We start from the raw sequence: 20,760 nt of genomic DNA on the forward strand, positions 1-20,760 counted from the left end.
ACTTACTTTAAGTAGTGTTTGTTTTTTTCTAATCTTTAAAGCAAAAAGGCCATTTTATTATTATTAGATTATAACCTTTTTTCCCTTTAAGTAAAAAAAATACTCGAAAATCATCCTGGTAATGCTTTATTTATTAGCTCCAATTGTGTTATTAAAATGCTAAACCCAGTTGTTTTTCTTAAAGATTATATTAAATGATTTCTTTTCCATATGATAATATTATAAAGAAAAACTTCCTGGGCTTTTAAATGTATCATTTCTATCTTTATTTTTAGCTGCAGGACTACAGATGAATCAAATTGTCGGTCTTGGCATCTCAACACAGAGAGCAACTTTTATTACGTGGGACAAGTAAGTGCATTGTGCAATAAGAACTCTAATGCTAGGTTCATACCACGGTGAACACATTGCTGAGAAACCTGTTTGGGTAGTTTTAAATTTGTGAAGTAAGAACAGTTTTGCTTGGTTAAGAGGGATGAAAGTGGACCTACTTTCTGGCTTAATTAAATATGCTCGCTGCCAACATTCTTCTCAACGGTGAAAAACTGAAACCATTTCCACTAATATCAGGAACAAGACAATGTTGCCCACTCTCACCACTATTATTCAACATAGTTTTGGAAGTTTTAGCCACAGCAATCAGAGAGGAAAAAGAAATAAAAGGAATCCAAATTGGAAAAGAAGAAGTAAAGCTGTCACTGTCTGCAGATGACATGATACTATATATAGAGAATCCAAAAGATGCTACCAGAAAACTACGAGAGCTAATCAATGAATTTGGTAAAGTAGCAGGATACAAAATTAATGCACAGATATCTCTTGCATTCCTGTACACTAATGATGAAAAACCTGAAAGAGAAATTAAGGAAACACTTGGATTTACCATTGCAACAAAAATAATAAAATACCTAGGAATAAACCTACCTAAGGAGAAAAAAGAACTCTATGCAGAAAACTATAAGACACTGATGAAAGAAATTAAAGATGATACAAACAGATGGAGAGATATACCATGTTCTTGGATTGGAAGAATCAACATTGTGAAAATGACTCTACTACCTAAAGCAATCTACAGATTCAATGCAACCACTATCAAAGTACCAATGGCATTTTTCACAGAACTAGAACCAAAAATTTCACAATTTATATGGAAACACAAAAGACCCCGAAGCCAAAACAATCTTGAGAAAGAAAAACGGAGCTGGAGGAATCAGGCTCCCTGACTACAGACTATACTACAAAGCTATAGTAATCAAGACAGTATGGTACTGGCACAAAAACAGAAATATAGATCAATGGAACAGGATAGAAAGCCCAGAGATAAACCCACGCACATATGGTCACCTTATTTTTGATAAAGGAGGCAAGAATATACAATGGAGAAAGGACAGTCTCTTCAATAAGTGGTGCTGGGAAAACTGGACTGCTATATATAAAAGAATGAAATTAGGGTTTCCCTGGTGGCTGCAGGTTGAGAGTCCACCTGCCGATGCAGGGGACACGGGTTCGTGCCCTGGTCCAGGAAGATCCCACGTGCCGCAGAGTGGCTGGGCCCATGAGCCACGGCTGCTGCGCCTGTGCATCTGGAGCCTATGCTCCGCAACAGGAGCGGCCACAGCAGTGAGAGGCCTGCATACTGCAAAAAAACAAAAACAACAAAAAAATGAAATTAGAACACTCCCTGACACCATACACAAAAATGAACTCAAAATGGATTAAAGACCTAAATGTAAGGCCAGACACTATAAATGTAAGGCAGAACACTCTGTGACATAAATCACAGCCACATCCTTTCTGACCCACCTCCTAGAGAAATGGAAATAAAAACAAAAATAAACAAATAGGATCTAATGAAACTTAAAAGCTTTTGCACAGCAAAGGAAACTATAAACAAGGCAAAAAGACAACCTTCAGAATGGGAGAAAATATTTGCAAATGAAGCAACTGACAAAGGATTAATCTCCAAAATTTACAAGCAGCTCATGCAGGTAAATATCAAAAAAAAAAAAAAAAAAAACAACCCAATCCAAAAATGGGCAGAAGACCTAAATAGACATTTCTCCAAAGAAGATATACAGATTGCCAACAAAGTCATGAAAGGATGCTCAACATCACTAATCATTAGAGAAATGCAAATCAAAACTACAATGAGGTATCACCTCACACCAGTCAGAATGGCTATCATCAAAAAACCTACAATAAATTCTGGAGAGGGTGTGGAGAAAAGGGAACCCTTTTGCACTGTTGGTGGGAATGTAAATTGATACAGCCACTATGGAGAACAGTATGGAGGTTCCTTAAAAAACTAAAAATAGAACTACCATATGACCCAGCAATCCCACTACTGGGCATATACCCTGAAAAAAACCATAATTCAAAAAGAGTCATGTACCACAATGTTCATTGCAGCTCTACTTACAATAGCCAGGACATGGAAGCCACCTAAGTGTCCATTGACAGATGAATGGATAAAGAAGATGTGGCACATATATCCAATGGAATATTACTCAGCCATGAAAAGAAACGAATTGAGTTATTTGTAGTGAGGTGGATGGACCTAGAGTCTGTCATACAGTGTGAAGTAAGTCAAAAAGGGAAAAACAAATACCATATGCCACCACATATATATGGAATCTAAAAAAATATATGTTCTGAAGAACCTTGGGACAGGACAGGAATAAAGACGCAGACTTAGAGAATGGACTTGAGGACATGGGAAGGGGGAAGGGTAAGCTGGGACGAAGTGAGAGAGTGGCATGGACATATATACACTACCAAATGTAAAATAGATAGCTAGTGGGAAGCAGCCGCATAGCATAGGGAGATCAGCTCAGTACTTCGTGACCACCCAGAAGGGTGGGATAGGGAGGGTGGGAGGGAGATGCAAGAGGGAGGAGATATGGGTATATATGTAGATGTATAGCTGATTCACTTTGTTATAAAGCAGAAACTAACACACCATTGTAAAACAATTATATTCCAATGAAGATGTTAAAAAAAAAAAAGCTTGCTGCATGTCAGCTGGGCCTAACTTATATAAAGTAATAGTAGTAAAGACTGTTGCTTTCATTAAAATTCAAATAAGCATGGATTGAAGATCTGTAAAATTAGTTTATACCTAAAAAGATTCAGGAGAACCTGACAAATTTCAGAAACACAAGACTATATAATATGATTTATATTTTCAGTCTACTCCAAATTTAATACTGAAGTACCTACAGCATATGAGGTATGTATGGATTAAACACAATAATAATACCATAATGGCTACCATATAGTGATTACCTGTGATACTTCCTTCCTAGTATCCTTACAACAAACCTGTTATTTAGTTGTTAAGTGTGTTTTTACAGAGAAAGAAACTGAGACTCAGAGAAATAAGGAAGTTATTCAAGGTCACTCAGTTAATAAATCAAGCCAAGATTCCAAATTATCTTTTTGATCCCAAAGAATATGCTCTTTCCAGTACCCCCATATTGCGTTCAACAGGTGTTTCTTGTCTTAAAAACAATAACAACAGAAATGCTGTAAAATGTTTCTCTGTTACAAAGCCCTAGATTCCAAAGGGCACCTTGAGCTTGGGGCAGTGGGGAAGAAAAGTGGTGGATGTAGGGGGTAAGGGTGAATTCATGCGGACTTGGCCTTTAATTCAGTGTTAGGAAAGTGGAAGAAATTTAAATTTTCCAGTATTTGACTGGGTGGGATCAAGATGGTGGAGTAGGTAGACCCTGAGCTCACCTCCCCCCACAAACACATCAAGACTACAACGACATATAGAGCAGCTCTCTCTGAGAACAGCCTGAAGACTAGCAGAATGGCTCTTCTACAACCAAGGTTATTAAGGAAAGTGGAGTCTGGTAGGAAGGAAGGAGAAGTGATCTAATCGGGACCCACACCCCTAGTGAGTGGACCAGAAGAGGAGGGGATATCCTAGGCTTGGGCATCCTCCCTAAGGGTCAAGGGGTTTGAGCCCCATATTGGGCATCCTAGCCCTGAGGTCAAGCACAAGGAAGGTAAGCCCACTTGGTTTGAAAACCAGTGGGGCTTATCATAGAGCCATAGAAACTGAGACTCCAGTTTTGAAGAGTGTACACAGACTTGCCTGCTCCCAGTCCCAGTGCAGAAGCAGCAGATTGAAAACAACTCATGCTCTGTCCGTCCTTCCAGGAGTGCCCCAGCACACCTCCCAGCCCAAACTGGGCTCCTGCTCCAGCGCCACCTGCTCTAGTGCTGTTCCCAACCAAGGCAGTAACAACCATTGCATCAGGGAGAAGCTGAGCTAGCTCACATTTGCAGCTCTCCAGCCCCTCGGGCCCCAGCCCTGCCTCTGACCAAAGTGGAGACCGCTATCACACTTGGGAGAAGTGGCACTAGCTCAGATTTGCAACTCCAGCCCCTTTGGCTCTGGGCCTGCTCTAAGCCTGGGAGAAGCCCCAGCTCACACCTGGCTCCAGTTCTAACTCTTCCTACTCTAGCCCCATGCCCTGCTAAGGTGGCAGCTGCCAGTGCACCCCAGGTGAAGACATGGTTAGTGCTCACTTCAGGTCCAGCTCTCCCACCAAAACCACTGGGCACATGCAGAATGCATGGGGATGCTCCCACACAAGGACATGCCTTTAAGACTGGGATAGGTAACTGTTTCACCTAATTTCATAGAGACAAAAAGAGAAAGTCAAACAAAGAAGACAAATGACTATGTTCCAAACAAAAGAATAAGTAGAAACCCCAGAAGAAAAAAAAAACCCTAATGAAACAGAGGTAAGTAATTTACTTGATAAAGAACTTAAAGCAATAGTAATAACAATGCTCACTGAACTCGGGAAAAGAATACAGGAACACAGTAAGAACTTTAACAAAGAACTAGAAAATATAAAAAAGAACCAATCAGAGCTGAAGAATATAATAATTGAAATGAAAAATTCACTAGAAGGAATTACCAGCAGATTAGGTAATACGGAGGAATGCATAAGTGACCTGGAAGACAAAATAGTGGAAATCACATGATCAGAACAGCAAAAAGAAAAAAAAACTTTTTTTAAGTATAGTTTAAGGGATCTGTAGGATAACATCAAGCATACTAATATTCACATTATAGGGGTCCCAGAAGGAGATGAGAGAAAGGGGCAGAAAACATATTTGATGAGATTATGGCTGAACCCTAACCTGAAGAAGGAAACAGATACCCAGGTCCAGAAGCACAGAGAGTCCCAAACAAGATGAACCCAAACAGACCCACATGAAGACATATCATAATTGAAATGGCAAATGTTAAAGAGAGAATTCTAAAGGCAGTAAGAGAAAAACAAAGAGTCACATACAAAGGAACTCCCATAAGGCTACCAGCTGATTTTTCAGCAGAAACTTTGCAGGCCAAAAGGGAGTGGCATGATATACTTAAAGTGCTGAAAAGGAAAAACCTACAACTTAGGATACTCTACCCAACAAAGTCAAAGTGTTTCCCAGACAAGCAAAAACTAAGAGTTCATCACTACTAAACTGGCCTTACAAGAAGTGTTAAAGGGTCTTCTTTAAGTGAAAAAGAAAGACCTATAACAAAAAATAAGAAAATATTTATTTGAAGGAAAGAAATCTCACTGGTATATGTAAATATATTGTAAAGGCACTTGATCAACCACTTAAGTAAGCTACTATGAAAGTTAAAAGACAAAATTGTAAAATCAACCATTAATCAACTATAACTACAATAAACAGTTAAGGGATATTCATAAAAATGTAAACTATGACACCAGAACATAAGATGTTGGGGGGGGCTTAGTAAAAAAAAGTAGGGCTTTTAGAATGTGTTTGAACTTAAATGACTATCATTCAAAAACAAGTAGATATATTTATATATATGAACCTGATGATAGCTGCAAATCAAAAACCTACAGTAGATACACAAAAAGCAAAGAGAAAGGAACCCAAACATAATACTTAAAAAGTTATCAAACCCAAAGAGAAGAGATTAAAAGAAGAAAAGAACAAAGAAATACAAAAACAACCAGAAAACAAGTAACAAAATGTCAGTAGATACATACCTATTAATCATCACTTCTAATGTAAATAGACTAAATGCTCCAATCAAAAGACATAGGGTAGCTGATTAGATTAAAAAACCAAGATCCATGTATATGCTGCCTACAGGACACTCACTTCAGAGCTAAAGACACACCCATTGATATTGAAGGGATTAAAAAAGATATTTCATGCAAATGGAAATGAAAAGCTGGGGTAGCAGTACTCATATCAGACAAAATAGACTTTAAAACAAAATCTATAACAAAAGACAATTTAAGACATTAAATAATGATAAAGGGGTCAATCCAAGAAGAGGATATTAGACTTGTTAACATGTATGCACCCAATATATTTATGCACCCAATATATAAAGTAAATATTAACAGACATAAAGGAAGAAATTGATAGTAATACAATAATAATAGGGGATTTTAATTACCCCAATCACATTAATGAATAGATCATCCAGACAGAAAATCAATAAGGAAACATTGGCTTTAAATGACATTTAGACCAGATAGACTTAATAGATATCTGTAGAATATTACATTCTAAACCAGCAGAATACACATTCTTCTCAAGTGCACATGGAACATTCTCCAGGATAGATCACATGCTAGGCCACAAAAGAAGTCTCAGTAAATTTACAAAGATTGAAATTAAATCCAGCATCTTTTCTGACCACAGCAGTGTGAAACTAGAAATCAATACTTAGAAGAAAACTGGTAAAAACACAAACAAGTGGAGACTGAAAACATACAATAAAAAAGCCATTAGGTCAACAAAGAAATTAAAGAAGAAGTCAAAAAATACCTTGGGATGAATGAAAATAGAAACACAACGTCCAGAATCTATGGGACACAACAAAACCATTTGTAAGAGGGCAGTTTATAGTAATAGAAGCCTATCTCAAGAAAAAAGAAAAATCTCAAATAAACAACCTAACTTTCCCTCTAAAGGAACTAGAAAAAGAAGAACAAGCAAAGTCCAAAGTCAGTAGAAGGAAAAAAATAATAAAGATCAGAGTGGAAATAAATAAAATAGAGACCAAAAAACAACAGAAAAGATAAATGAAACTAAGAGCTGTGTTTTTGAAAAGATAAACAAAATTGATAAACTTTAGCCAGACTCATTAAGAAAAAGAGAGAGTGCTCAAATTTAAAACATAAGTAATGAAAGAGAAGTTACAACTGATAGAAGTTACAACTGATATCACAGAAATACAATCATAAGAGAATAATGCAAACAGTAATTTGCTAACAAATTGGACAACCTAGAATAAGTGGATAAATTCCAAGAAACATACAGTTTTCCAAGACTGAATCAGGAAGAAACAGAAAATCTGAATAGATTGATTATTAGTATTGAAATTGAATCAGTAATCAAAAGACTCCCAACACACAAAAGTCTGGGACTGGATGACTTCACAGGGGAATTCTACCAAACATTTAAAGAAGCATTAATATGTATGCTTCTCAAACTGTTTAAAAAAATTAAAGAGGTGGACTTCCCTGGTGGCGCAGTGGTTAAGAATCCACCTGCCAATGCAGGGGACATGGTTTTAGCCCTGGTCCAGGAAGATCCCACATGCCACGGAGCAACTAAGCCTGTGCACCACAACTACTGAGCCTGCGTCTAGAGCCTGCGAGCCACAACTACTGAGCCTGTGTGCCACAACGACTGAAGCCCACGCGCCTAGAGCCTGTGCTCTGCAACAAGAGAAGCCACCACAATGAAAAGCCCATGCACCGCAACGAAGAGTAGCCCCTGCTCGCTGCAACTAGAGAAAGTCTGCGTGCAGCAATGAAGACCCAATGCAGCCATAAATAAATGAATAAACAAACAGACAAACAAATAAATAAATAGAGGAGAGAACACTTCCCACCTCATTCTATGAGGCCAGCATTACCCTGATACCAAAATCAGATAAAGATACTACCAAAAAAATTCACAGGCCCATATAGCTGATGAAATAGATGTAAGAATCCTCAACAAAATATTAGCAAACCAAATTCAACAATATGTAAAAAGGATCATACATCATGATCAAGTGGGATTTATTCCTGGGATGTGAGGATGGTTCAATATCTGCAAGTCAATTAACATGATACACCACAGATACGCCACATTAACATAACCAAGGATAAAAATCACATGATCATCTCAATAGATGCAGAAAAAACATTTGGCAAAATTCAATATCCATTCGTGATAAAAACTGTCAACAAAGTTGGCATAAAAGGAACAAACCTCAACATAATAAAGGCCATCTGACAAACCCACAGCTGGCATCATACTCAGTGGTGAAAAGCTGGAAGTATTTCCTTTAAGATCAGGAACAAGATGAGGATGCCCACTCTTCCCACTTCTACTTAATATAGTATTGGAAGTCCTAGCCATGGCAATCAGACAAGAAAAAGAAATAAAAGACATTCAAATTGAAAGGGAAGAAGTAAAACTACCACTGTTTGCAGATGACATGATACTATATAAGGAAAACCTTTGACTCCACCAAAAAAAACTACTAGAATAAACAAATTCAGTAAAGTTGCAGGATACAAGATTAATATAAAGAAATTTGTTGCATTTCTGTACACTAATAACAAAAGAAATGAATCCCATTTATAAATCAAAAAGAATAAAATATCTAGGAATAAATTTAATGAAGGAGGTGAAAGACACATACTCTGAAACCTATAAGGTATAGATGAAGGAAATTGAAGAAGATAGAAATAAATGGAAATATATCCCATGTTCATGGGTTAGGAGAATTAGCATTATTAAAATATCCATACTACCCAAAGCAATCTACAGATCTAATGCAATACCTATCAAAATACCCATGACATTTTCACAGAACTAGAACAAATAATCCTAAAATTGGTATGGAACCACAAAAGACCCTGAATAGTAAAGCAGTCTTGAGGAAAAAGCACAAGGTTGGAGGTATCTCTGCTCTCTGACTTCAGACTATACTGCAGAGCTAAAGTAATCAAAACAGTGTGGTATCAGCACAAAAACAGATACATAGATCAATGGAACAGAATAGAGAGCCCAGAAATAAACCCACGCACACATGGTCAATTAATCTATGGCAAAGGAGGCAAGAATATATAATTTTTAAAAAAGACTTCAATAAGTGGTATTGGGAAAACTGGACCAGCTACACATAAAAGAATGAAATTAGAACATTTTCTCACACTATTTACAAAAATAAACTCAAGATGAATTAAAGACCTAAGTGTAAGACCTGAAATCATAAAACTAGAAGAAAACATAGGTACTACACTTTTTTTTTTTTTTTTTTTTTGCGGTATGCGGGCCTCTCACTGTTGTGGCCTCTCCCGTTGCGGAGCACAGGCTCCGGACGCGCAGGCTCAGCGGCCATGGCTCACGGGCCCAGACGCTCCGCGGCATGTGGGATCTTCCCGGACTGGGGCACGAACCCATGTCCCCTGCATTGGCAGGCGGACTCTCAACCACTGCGGCACCAGGGAAGCCCGGTACTACACTTTTTGACATTGGTCATAGCTATATTTCTTTGGCTTTATCTCCTTAGGCAAGGGGAATAAAAGCAAAAATAAACAAATGGGACATAATCAAACTCAAAAGCTCTTGTACAGCAAAGGAAACCATCAACAAAACAAAAAGCGAACCTACCAAATGGGAGAAGATATTTGCAAATGATACATCTGGTAAGGGTTTACTATCCAAAATATATAAAGAACTCATACAACCCAATATGAAAAAAAAAGCCAACCCAATTTAAAAAGGGCAGAGAATCTGAACAGACATTTTTCCAAAGAAGACATACAGATGGCCAAAAGGCACATGAAAAGATGCTCAACATCACTTATCATCAGGGAAATACATTTCAGAACCACAATGAGATATCACCTCATACCTATTAGAATGGCTATTATCAAAAAGAAAAAAAATAACAAATGTTGGCAAGGATGTGGAGAAAAGGGAACCCTTGTGCACTGTTGGTGGGAATGTAAATTGGTGCAGCCACTATGGAAATCAGTATGGAAGTCCCTCAAGAAATTAAAAATAGAACTACCATATGATTTAGCTGTTCCACTCCTGGATATTTATCTGATGAAAACACTAATTTGAAAAGATATATTCACCTCAGTGTTTATAGCAGCATTATTTACAATGGCCAAGACATGGAAGCAACCTAAGTGTCCATCAATAGATAGAAGGATAAAGAAGATGTGTTATATATATAGAAACATAGGACTATATATATGTGTGTGTGTATATATATATATATATATATATATATATATATATATATATATAGGACTATTACTCAGCCATAAAAAAGGATGAAATTTTGCCATTTGCAACAACATGGATGGACTTGGAGGGTATTATGCTTGGTGAAATAAGTCAGACAGAGAAAGATAAATACTGCGTTTCACTTAATATGCAGAACAAATGAAACATATACAAACAAATGAACAAATATAACAAAACAGAAACAGGCTTACTGATACTGAGAACAAACTAGTGGTTACCAGAGGGGAGAGGTGTCACGGTTGGGCCAAGATAGGTGAAGGAGATGAAGTGCTACAAAATACCAGGTGTAAAATAAATAGGTTACAAGGATGTTATGTACAGCACAGGGGATATAGACAATATTTTATATCTTTCTATGGCATATATTTTATAAAAATATTGAATTACTATGTTGTACACCCAAAACTAATATAATATTGTAAGCCAACTATACTTCAGTTAAAAAAATTAGTTTAATTTAAAAAATTAACTTACCACTATTTCTGGTCTTGATGTTTGGGAGGACGTGAAAGAAATTATAGAGAATATAAGAGGAGGAATGAGCTAGGTGGTGATGAGGGTGCATAGAAGGAAACATGATGAAGTGTTTGGTTTGGGACATGTGAATATGGAGATATCCCACAGGTTTAGGCAGGCATGGCTCGTTTCCTCCAGAGAGGTACTCTTCCTTTTTCTTGTTTTGTTTTGTTTTGTTGTTGTGTTTTGTTTTGTTTTTTTTTTTGGCTACACCGTGGGACGTATGGGACCTTAGTGCCCCAACCAGGGATGGAACCCAAACCCCGTGCATTGGAAGCACAGAGTCTTAACAACTGGACCACCAGGGATGTCGCTAGGTACTCTTTTTTTTTTTTTTAGCTGCATTGGGTCTTTGTTGCTGTGCACAGGCTTTCTCTAGTTGTGGCGAGTAGGGGCTGCTCTTTGTTGCAGTGCGCGGGCTTCTCATTGCAGTGGCTTTTCTTGTTGTGGAGCTCAGGCTCTGGGCATGTGGGCTTCAGTAGTTGTAGCATGCAGGCTCAGTAGTTGTGGCACACGGGCTCAGTAGTTGTGGTGCATGAGCTCAGTTGGTGTGGGATCTTCCTGGACCAGGGATCGAATCCGTGTCCCCTGCATAGGCAGGTGTTTTTTTTTTTTTTTTTTTTTGCGGCACGTGGACCTCTCACTGTTGTGGCCTCTCCCATTGCAGAGCACAGGCTCTGGATGCGCAGGCTCAGCGGCCATGGCTCATGGGCCCAGCTGCTCCGCGGCATGTGGGATCCTCCCAGACTGGGGCACGAACCCGTGTCGCCTGCATCGGCAGGCGGACTCTCAACCACTGCGCCACCAGGGAAGCCCGGCAGGTGGATTCTTAACCACTGCACCACCAGGGAAGTCCTCTTGCTCATTGTTGAGAGAAAAAGAGAGACAGATTTGACCCTGTGGAACAACCTATTGTTCATCCAGCCCCAGCCAGTGCCTCCTCTTCCCAGCTCATTGTTTTTTCCTCCAGCATCCATGGTGCATTCTGTCATCATGGCTGTAGAAACATTGTTTTCCTTAGAGTTGCTGTTAGGATGTCTAAAACTTTGAACTTTCTTTTTTTTTTTTTTGCGGTATGCGGGCCTCTCACTGTTGTGGCCTCTCGCGGGCCTCTCACTGTTGTGGCCTCTCCCATTGTGGAGCACAGGCTCTGGATGCGCAGGCTCAGTGGCCATGGCTCACGGGCCCAGCTGCTCCGCAGCATGTGGGATCTTCCCGGACCAGGGCTCGAACCTGTGTCCCCTGCATTGGCAGGTGGACTCTCAACCACTGTGCCACCAGGGAAGCCTTGAACTTTCTTTTTATTTTTCTCCTCATTCCCCACACCTCTCAGATGCCAGAAAGCTCTTTTTGTTTGTTTGTTTTTATTTCTATTACTCTAGGAGGTGGGTCAAAAAGATCTTGCTGTGATTTATGTCAAAGAGTGTTCTTCCTATGTTTTCCTCTAAGAGTTTTATAGTCTCCGGTCTTACATTTAGGTCTTTAATCCATTTTCAGTTTACTTTTGTGTATGGTGTTAGGGAGTGTTCTAATTTCATTCTTTTACATGTACCTGTCCAGTTTTCCCAGCACCACTTATTGAAGAGACTCTTTTCTCCATTGTATATCCCTGCCTCCTTTGTCATAGATTAGTTGATCATAGATGCATGGCTTTATCTCTGGACTTTTTATCCTGTTCCTTTGATCTATATTTCTGGTTTTGTGCCAGTACCATATTGTTTTGATTACTGTAACTTTGTAGTATGGTCTGAAGTCAGCGAGTCTGACTCCTCCAAGTCCGTTTTTTTCCCTCAAGATTGCTTAGGCTATTCAAGGTCTTTTGTGTCTTCACACAAATTTTAAGATTTTTTTGTTCTAGTTCTGTAAAAAATGCCATTGGTAATTTGATAGGGATTTCACTGATTCTGTAGATTGCTTTGGGTAGTATAGTCATTTTCACAATACTGATTCTTCCAATCCAAGAACATGGTATATCTCTCCATCTGTTTGTGTCATCTTTGATTTCTTTCATCAGTGTCTTTTGATTTTCTGAGTACAGATCTTTTACCTCCTTAGGTAGGTTTATTCCTAGGTGTTTTATTCTTTTTGTTGCAATGGTGAATGAGATTGTTTCCTTAATTTCTCTTTCTGATCTTTCATTCTTGGTGTATAGGAATGCAAGAGATTTGTGTGCATTAATTTTGCATCCTGCAACTTTACCAAATTCATTGATTAGCTCTAGCAGTTTTCTGGTGGCATCTTTAGGATTTTCTATGTATAGTATCATGTCATCTGCAAACAGTGACAGTTTTACTTCTTTTTCAATTTGTGTTCCTTTTATTTCTTTTTCTTCTCTGATTGCCATGGCTAGGACTTCCAAAACTATGTTGAATGATAGTGGTGAGAGTGGACATCCTTGTCTTGTTCCTGATCTTAAAGGAAATGCTTTCAGTTTTTCACCATTGAGAATGATGTTGGCTGTGGGTTTGTCATATATGGCCTTTATTATGTTCAGGTAGGTTCCCTCTATGCCCACTTTCAGGAGCGTTTTTATCATAAATGGGTATTGAAGTTTGTCAAAAGCTTTTCTGCATGTATTGAGATGATCATATGGTTTTTATTCTTCAGTTTGTTAATGTGGTGTATCACTTTGATTGATTTGCATATTTTGAAGAATCTTTGCATCCCTGGGATAAATCCCACTTGATCATGGTGTATGATCCTTTTAATGTATTGTGGGATTCTGTTTGCTAGTATTTTGTTGAGGATTTTTGCATCTATATTCATCAGTGATATTGATCTGTAATTTTCTTTTTTTGTAGTATCTTTGTCTGGTTTTGGTATCAGGGTGGTGGTGACCTCATAGAATGAGTTTGGGAGTGTTCCTACCTCTGCAATTTTTTGGAAGAGTTTGAGAAGGATATGTTTTAGCTCTTTTCTAAATGTTTGATAGAATTCACCTGTGAAGCCATCTGGTCCTGGACTTTTGTTTGTTGGAAGATTTTAAATCACATTTTCAATTTCATTACTTGTGATTGGTCTGTTCATATTTTCTATTTCTTCCTGGTTCAGTCTTGGAAGGTTATACGTTTCTACAAATTTGTCCATTTCTTCCAGGTCGTCCATTTTATTGGCACAGAGTTGCTTGTAGTAGTCTCTTAGGATGCTTTGTATTTCTGTGGTGTCTGTTGTTACTTCTTTTTCATTTCTAATTTTTTTGATTGTAGTCCTCTCCCTCTTTTTCTTGATGAGTCTGGCTAAAGGTTTACCAATTTTGTTTATCTTCTCAAAGAATCAGCTTTTAGTTTTATTGATCTTTGCAATTGTTTTCTTTGTTTCTATTTCATTTATTTCTGCTCTGATCTTTACGATTTCTTTCCTTCTACTAACTTTGGGTTTTGTTTGTTCTTCTTTCTCTAGTTGCTTTAGGTGTAAGGTTAGATTCTTTATTTGAGATTTTTCTTGTTTCTTGAGGTAGGATTGTATTGCTATAAACTTCCCTCTTAGGACTGCTTTTGTTGCACCCCATAGGTTTTGGATCGTTGTGTTTTTGTTGTGATTTGTCTCTGGGTATTTTTTGATTTGCTCTTGGATTTATTCAGTGATCTCTTGGTTATTTAGTAATGTATTGTTTAACCTCCATGTGTTTGTGTTTTTTACGGTTTTTCCCCCTGTAATTGATTTCCAATCTTATAGTGTTATGGTCGGAAAAGACGCTTGATATGATTTCAGTTTTCTTAAATTTACCGAGGCTTGATTTGTGATCCAAGATGTGATCTATCCTGGAAAATGTTCCATGTGCACTTGAGAAGAAAATGTAATCTGCTGTTTTTGGATGGAATGTCCAACAAATATCAATTAAGTCTATCTGGTCTATTGTGTCATTTAAAGCTTATGTTTCCTTTAAAATTTTCTATCTGCATGATCTGTCTGTTGGTGTAAGTGAGGTGGTAAAATCCCCCACTATTATTGTGTTGCTGTCGATTTCCTCTTTTATAGCTGTTAGCATTTGCTTTATGCATTGAGGTGCTCCTATTTTGGGTCCATATATATTTATAATTGTTATATCTTCTTCTTGGATTGATCCCTTGATCATTATGTAGTGTCCTTCCTTCTATCTCGTAATATCCTTTATTTTAAAGTCTATTTTATCTGATATGAGTATTGCTGCTCCAGCTTTCTTTTGATTTCCATTTGCATGGAATATCTTTTTCCATCCCCTCACTCTCGGTCTGTATGTGTCCCTAGGTCTGAAGTGGGTCTCTTGTAGACAGCATATATATGGGTCTTGTTTTTGTATCCACTCAGCTAGCCTGTGTCTTTTGGTTGGAGCATTTAATCCATTCACATTTAAGGTAGTTATCAATATGTATGTTCCTATGACCATTTTCTTAATTGTTTTGGGTTTGTTTTTGTAGGTCCTTTTCTTCTCTTGTGGTTCCCACTTGGAGAAGTTCCTTTAGCATTTGTTTTAGGGTTGGTTTCGTGGTGCTGAATTCTGTTAGCTTTTGCTTGTCTCTAAAGCTTTTGATTTCTCCGTCAAATCTGAATGAGATCCTTGCCGGGTAGTGTAATCTTGGTTGTAGGTTCTTCCCTTTCATCACTTTGAATACATTGTGCCACTCCCTTCTGGCTTGTAGAGTTTCTGCTGAGAAATCAGCTGTTAACCTTATGGGAGTTCCCTTGTATGTTGCCATTTTTCCCTTGTTGCTTTTAATAATTTTCTTTGTCTTTAATTTTTGTCAGTTTGATTACTCTGTGTCTTGGTTTGTTTCTCCTTGGGTTTATCCTGCCTGGGACTTTCTGCGCTTCCTGGACTTGGGTGGCTGTTTCCTTTCCCGTGTTAGGAAAGTTTTCGACTATAATCTCTTCATATATTTTCTTGGGTCCTTTCTCTCTCTCTTCTCCTTCTGGGACCCCTATAAGGGGAATGTTGGTGCATTTAATATTGTCCCAGAGGTCTCCTAGGCTGTCTTCATTTCTTTTCATTCTTTTTTCTTTATTCTCTTCTATGGCAGTGATTTCCACCATTCTGCCTTCCAAGTCACTTATCTGTTCTTCTACCCCAGTTATTCTGCTATTGATTCCTTCTAGTGTATTTTTCATTTGAGTTATTGTATTGTTCATCTCTGTTTATTTGTTCTTTAATTCTTCTATATCTTTGTTAAACATTTTTTGCATCTCCTCCATTCTTTTTCTGAGGTCCTGGATCATCTTCACTATCATTATTCTGAATTCTTTTTCTGGAAGGTTGCCTATCTCCACTTCATTTAGTTGTTTTTCTGGGATTTTATCTTGTTCTGGTACATAGTCCTTTGGCTTTTCATTTGTCTGCCTTTCTGTGAATGTCATTTTCGTTCCACAGGCTACAGGACTGTAGTCTGGAGAAAAAGGCTATCTAAGATCCTTGTGAAAGCTTCCTGATGGGAGGGACTGGTGGTGGGTAGAGCTGGGTGTTGCTCTGGTAGGCAGAGCTCAGTAAAACTTTAATCTTCTGTCTGATGATGGATGGGGCTGAGTTCCCTTGCTGTTGGTTGTTTGGCCTGAGGTGACCCAGCACTGGAGCCTACAGGCTCTTTGGAGGGGCTAATGGCAGACTCAGGGAGGGCTCTCGCCAAAGAGTACTTCCCAGAACTTCTGCTGCCAGTGTCCTTGTCCCCGTGGTGAGCGACAGCCACCCCCTGCCTCTGCAACAGACCCTCCAACACTAGTAGGTAGGTCTGGTTCAGTCTCCTATGGGGTCACTGCTCCTTCCCCTGGGTCCTGATGTGCACACTACTTTGTGTTTGCCCTCCCAAGAGTGGAGTCTCTGTTTCCCCTAGTCCTGTCAAAGTCCTGCAATCAAATTCCTCTAGCCTTCAAAGTCCGATTCTCTGGGAATTCCTCCTCCCATTGCTGGACCCCCAGGTTGGGAAGCCTGACGTGGGACTCAGAACTTTTAGTCCAGTGGGTGAACTTCTGTCGTATAATTGTTCTCCAGTTTGTGAGTCACCCACCCAGCGGTTATGGGATTTGATTTTATGGGGATTGCGCCCCTCCTACCATCTCACTGTGGCTTCTCCTTTTTCTTTGGATGTGGGGTATCTTTTTTGGTGCATTCCAGTTTCTTCCTGTCGATGATTGTTCACCAGTTAGTTGTGATTCTGGTGCTCTCACAAGAGGGAGTGAGCACATGTCCTTCTACTCTGCCATCTTCTGCCTATTCACCGAAACTCATTTTTTTTTTATTAACTCTTTTCAGTCCTTGAGTTTTCTTCATATGCTTCAGGTTAAAATTTTTTTCAACATATTTGATCAGTGGTTGTGTTTAGCCTGTTTTCTAAAACAACTGTAAATGATAACTCCTCCATTTTGGTTGTTTTAAATTCACTTTGTTCTAAAAAAAATCTGGAGTTGTTTTCTTTCTCCTGTCACTGTGTCTCTCAGGGAGGCTTCTGCCAACTAACCTCAGATCAGGGTGTGCGCCAGTTAGTAGTATAAACCATGAGTCCCTGCACCGGGATACACTCGGTAACTGTTTGAGGGCTCATCGTGAGTAAGGCATTGTGCTAGTTGCTGAATTGAATATAAAGATGCATCAGAACAGAAGCCCTCCAGGAACTTACAGTCTCATAATGCAAGTATGTAAATTAGTCTGCATTCACTCAGCACCAAATATATCTTTTATTGTGGCACTTGCTACTTGTGTTCATGGTTCTTAGCAATTATTTATGGCACAAAATAGATGAAGAGCCAAGAATGGTACACTGTGTTAGAGAGGTTTAAGACAGTTCCTTTACAATACTGCATTCTTGTTTTCCCTCTCTTTTTCCTTTTACTGTTGATAGAGCTAAAACAAACGTAAGTCACCACAAGTGAATGTTAAAACATGTGCTGTTACTTGCGATCAGCATTATATATCATCTTCTATCATGTTATGAGTTAATGATGCCACATTCACTTTGTGATCTTCTCCCCTCTTTGTTCTTCAGCTACACCAGCCTTTAACACATCATGCCCAATCCCGCCTTAGCACCTCTGGACATATAATACATTTTGTTGGGAATGTTCACCCTCCTTGTTTGTTCCTGCTTATCCTTCGGAGCTCAGTTCTGTTGTCACTTTTCAAAGAAGGCTTTCCTGGCCTCCCAGACTAGGTAGAGTCTCCCTGTTAAGACACTCATGGTACCCTTTATTTCTCCTTCATAGGACTTGTTCCTTTTGTAAGTAAGCAACTGAGTAATTGATTATTTGTTTGACTTCCCTGGTAGAAAATATATTCATAAGGGCAATGATGCCATGTCTCTGTTCACAGCTGTATCCCCAACTTCTGGCAGAAATTGCTGTATATATACTTGATGAACCCGTGAAAAAATCAGATTTAAGTGTGTAAGTAGATGCTGTTGTAGAATGGTTCCAAAGAATCATATATCAATAGATTTCATTTCTGACAAACCCAGTCTGGTAGTTCTCATTAGCAGAGCAGCATTTATTCATTTATCAATCAAATACCTCTTTCGTATCTGGGGTACGTGGTGAGAATCTGAAAGTGAATTCACTGTTCCCTCAGGAGGCTCACAGTCTAGTGTTAGATACAGACGAGTACATAGTGAGGGTGCAGCTGACAGACGTCTGCTTTGCAGGACTGCTTTATACCTTAATGAGGGAGCCAGAGTGGGTGACTGAATAGCCTAGAAGTGGGAGTTAGGGAACGTTTCACAGAGCCAAGTCTCGAAGGATGAGTAGGAGTTCCCTTAGTGGAGAGAGCAAACCACTGGCAGAGGCGGGAGATGCAAGAGCATGGTGCGTCTGAAGCATCTAAAGGACTCTGGAGGGAGTTCCCTGGCGGCCCAGTGGTTAGGACTCTTTGCTTTCACTGCTGAGGACGCGGTCCAGTCTCTCTTCGGGAAACTAGGATCCTGCAAGCTGTGCAGTGCAGCCAAAAAAACTAAAAATAAACAAGATAAAGGGCTCTGGAATTCAAGCAGTGACATCGGGAAGGCACCACACCCAAGTGTTCTCACTCCTTCCTGACTCTAACCTCATCCCTGACCAACCCTCCTGCTGTGCTCTGTGCTGCGGCCACCCCGCGGCCTGCTTCTTGGACGCTCTCCACTGATTCCTGCCTTCGAGCTTCGTGCCTGCTGCTCCCCCTGCCTGGAGCTCTGTTACCCAAGATCTTCCCTTTCTCATCATTTGGAGCTCTTCCTATCACTCATCACTAAAATTTTTCATATCTAAAATCACTTCATATCTATATTTTTTATTTACTTGTTTACACATGTTAAAAATTACATCTCTCCCATAGAATTAAGAAGTTCCATGAGTGTTGGGACTTTCGTCTGCCCTGTCCTCACGGGGTCCTTCACACCGAGAACAGTACCTGGCACATAGTAGGCACTCAAGGCTTTGATTGCGATGAACCTGGAGAGGAAGGTAGGGACCCAGACCAGAGAAGGCCATTGGTTGTGGTAAAGAGTTTACCCATTATAAGCAGTGGGAAACTCAAAAGCTGTTAAGCAGGAGAGCAGTGTGACCAAATTTATATTTTAGAAAGAGTATTCTTAAAGCAGCATGGACAGTGGGTTTGAGGGGAGTGAGGCAGAAACTGGAAGTCTCTTTGAAAGCTGTTGCTTATTCAGGTCTCTAATCTCATATCAAAAAGACACCTCAGGACTTCCCTGGTGGCGCAGTAGTTAAGAATCCGCCTGCCAATGCAGGGGACACGGGTTTGAGCCCGGGTCCAGGAAGATCCCACATGCCGCGGAGCAACTAAACCCGTGCACCACAACTACTGAGCCTGTGCTCTAGAGCCTGTGAGCCACAACTACTGAAACTACTGAGCCTGCGTGCTGCAACTACTGAAGCCCGTGAGCCTAGAGCCCGTGCTCCGCAACAAGAGAAGCCACTGCAATGAGGAGCCTGCGCACCACAACTAAGAAAGCCCGTGCACAGCAACGAAGACCCAACATAGCCAAAAATAAATAAATAAATAAATAAATAAATAAATGTATTTTTTTAAAAAAAGGCACCTCAGGGACTTCCCTGGTGGTCCAGTGGTCCAGACTCTGCACTTACAGTGCAAGGGGCACGGATTCAATCCCTGGTTGGGGAAACTAAGATCCTGCATGCCACGTGGCCAAAAAAAATAAATAAATAAAAATAATAATAATAAGATAAAATACTTAAAAAAATTAAATGCTGTTAAAAAAAAAAACAAACCTCACCCCCAGTTACTCTATTGCTTTACCATGCCAGTGTTTTCATAACATTGTCATTGTATGAAATAACATTTTTTATTAACTCGTTTGTTTCTCACCCCCCATTAGAATGTAAGCTCCAGGGGCTTTAAGGGCTCTCTCTGAGGACTTAAGGTGAACCTCCCCCCTCCTCCCTCCCCCACCCCCTGCCGAGTTTTTGGCTGAAGCCCCTGAAGGATACCGTTGGCCTCAGGTGTGACGCACTGGAGGCAGAGGAGCAGCAGGTTTGGTTAGACGTGGTGCCTTTGAGATGGTGTGGGCAGTCCTGGGAGGTCTGAGGCAGGCCGCTATCGATGTGTGAGGGGATGGACTTCAGTGAGAGGCTGGTCCTAGAGATGAGGATTGGGGGGCTCTATGAGTGTGGGTCAAACTGCTCTCAATAGAGAGCAGCTGGTTGAAAAGAGAAGGGGACCACGGATGCAGCCCCCAGCAGATACTAGCATGTACCTGGCCGTCAAAGGAAGAAAAATCTGCAGAGCAAACCAGGAAGATATGCTTAGAAAGGCAGGAGGAGAAACAGTACAGCGATACCATGGAAACTTAGGAAAGTGACAGTTCTAGGAGGGAGGAAGTGAGTGTCTGGAGCCAATATTGCAGAAAGGTCAAGTCAGATGGAAAAGGATCCTGTAAATCTGGGAACTAGAAATACATTGGTGGGAATTCCTTGGAGATCCAGTGGACTTGGCGCTTTCACTGCTGA

At 39.7% G+C, this 20,760-nt stretch overlaps 1 protein-coding gene across 4 annotated transcripts in view; it reads left to right on the top strand.

The window, feature by feature from the left end:
- GK5 (glycerol kinase 5) overlaps positions 1–20,760 on the top strand; it is an 84,868-nt gene that overhangs the window by 11,746 nt on the left and 52,362 nt on the right. For all 4 annotated transcript variants that reach the window (XM_060100223.1, XM_060100224.1, XM_060100222.1 and 1 more), the window contains exon 3: positions 276–351. In XM_060100223.1, the coding sequence (XP_059956206.1) occupies positions 290–351 (62 nt within the window). In that variant the 5' untranslated portion in view covers positions 276–289. The remainder of the gene's footprint in view (positions 1–275; positions 352–20,760) is intronic.

This window comes from Mesoplodon densirostris, chromosome 5, assembly GCF_025265405.1.
Source record: "Mesoplodon densirostris isolate mMesDen1 chromosome 5, mMesDen1 primary haplotype, whole genome shotgun sequence".
NCBI classification, from domain to species: domain Eukaryota; kingdom Metazoa; phylum Chordata; class Mammalia; order Artiodactyla; family Ziphiidae; genus Mesoplodon; species Mesoplodon densirostris.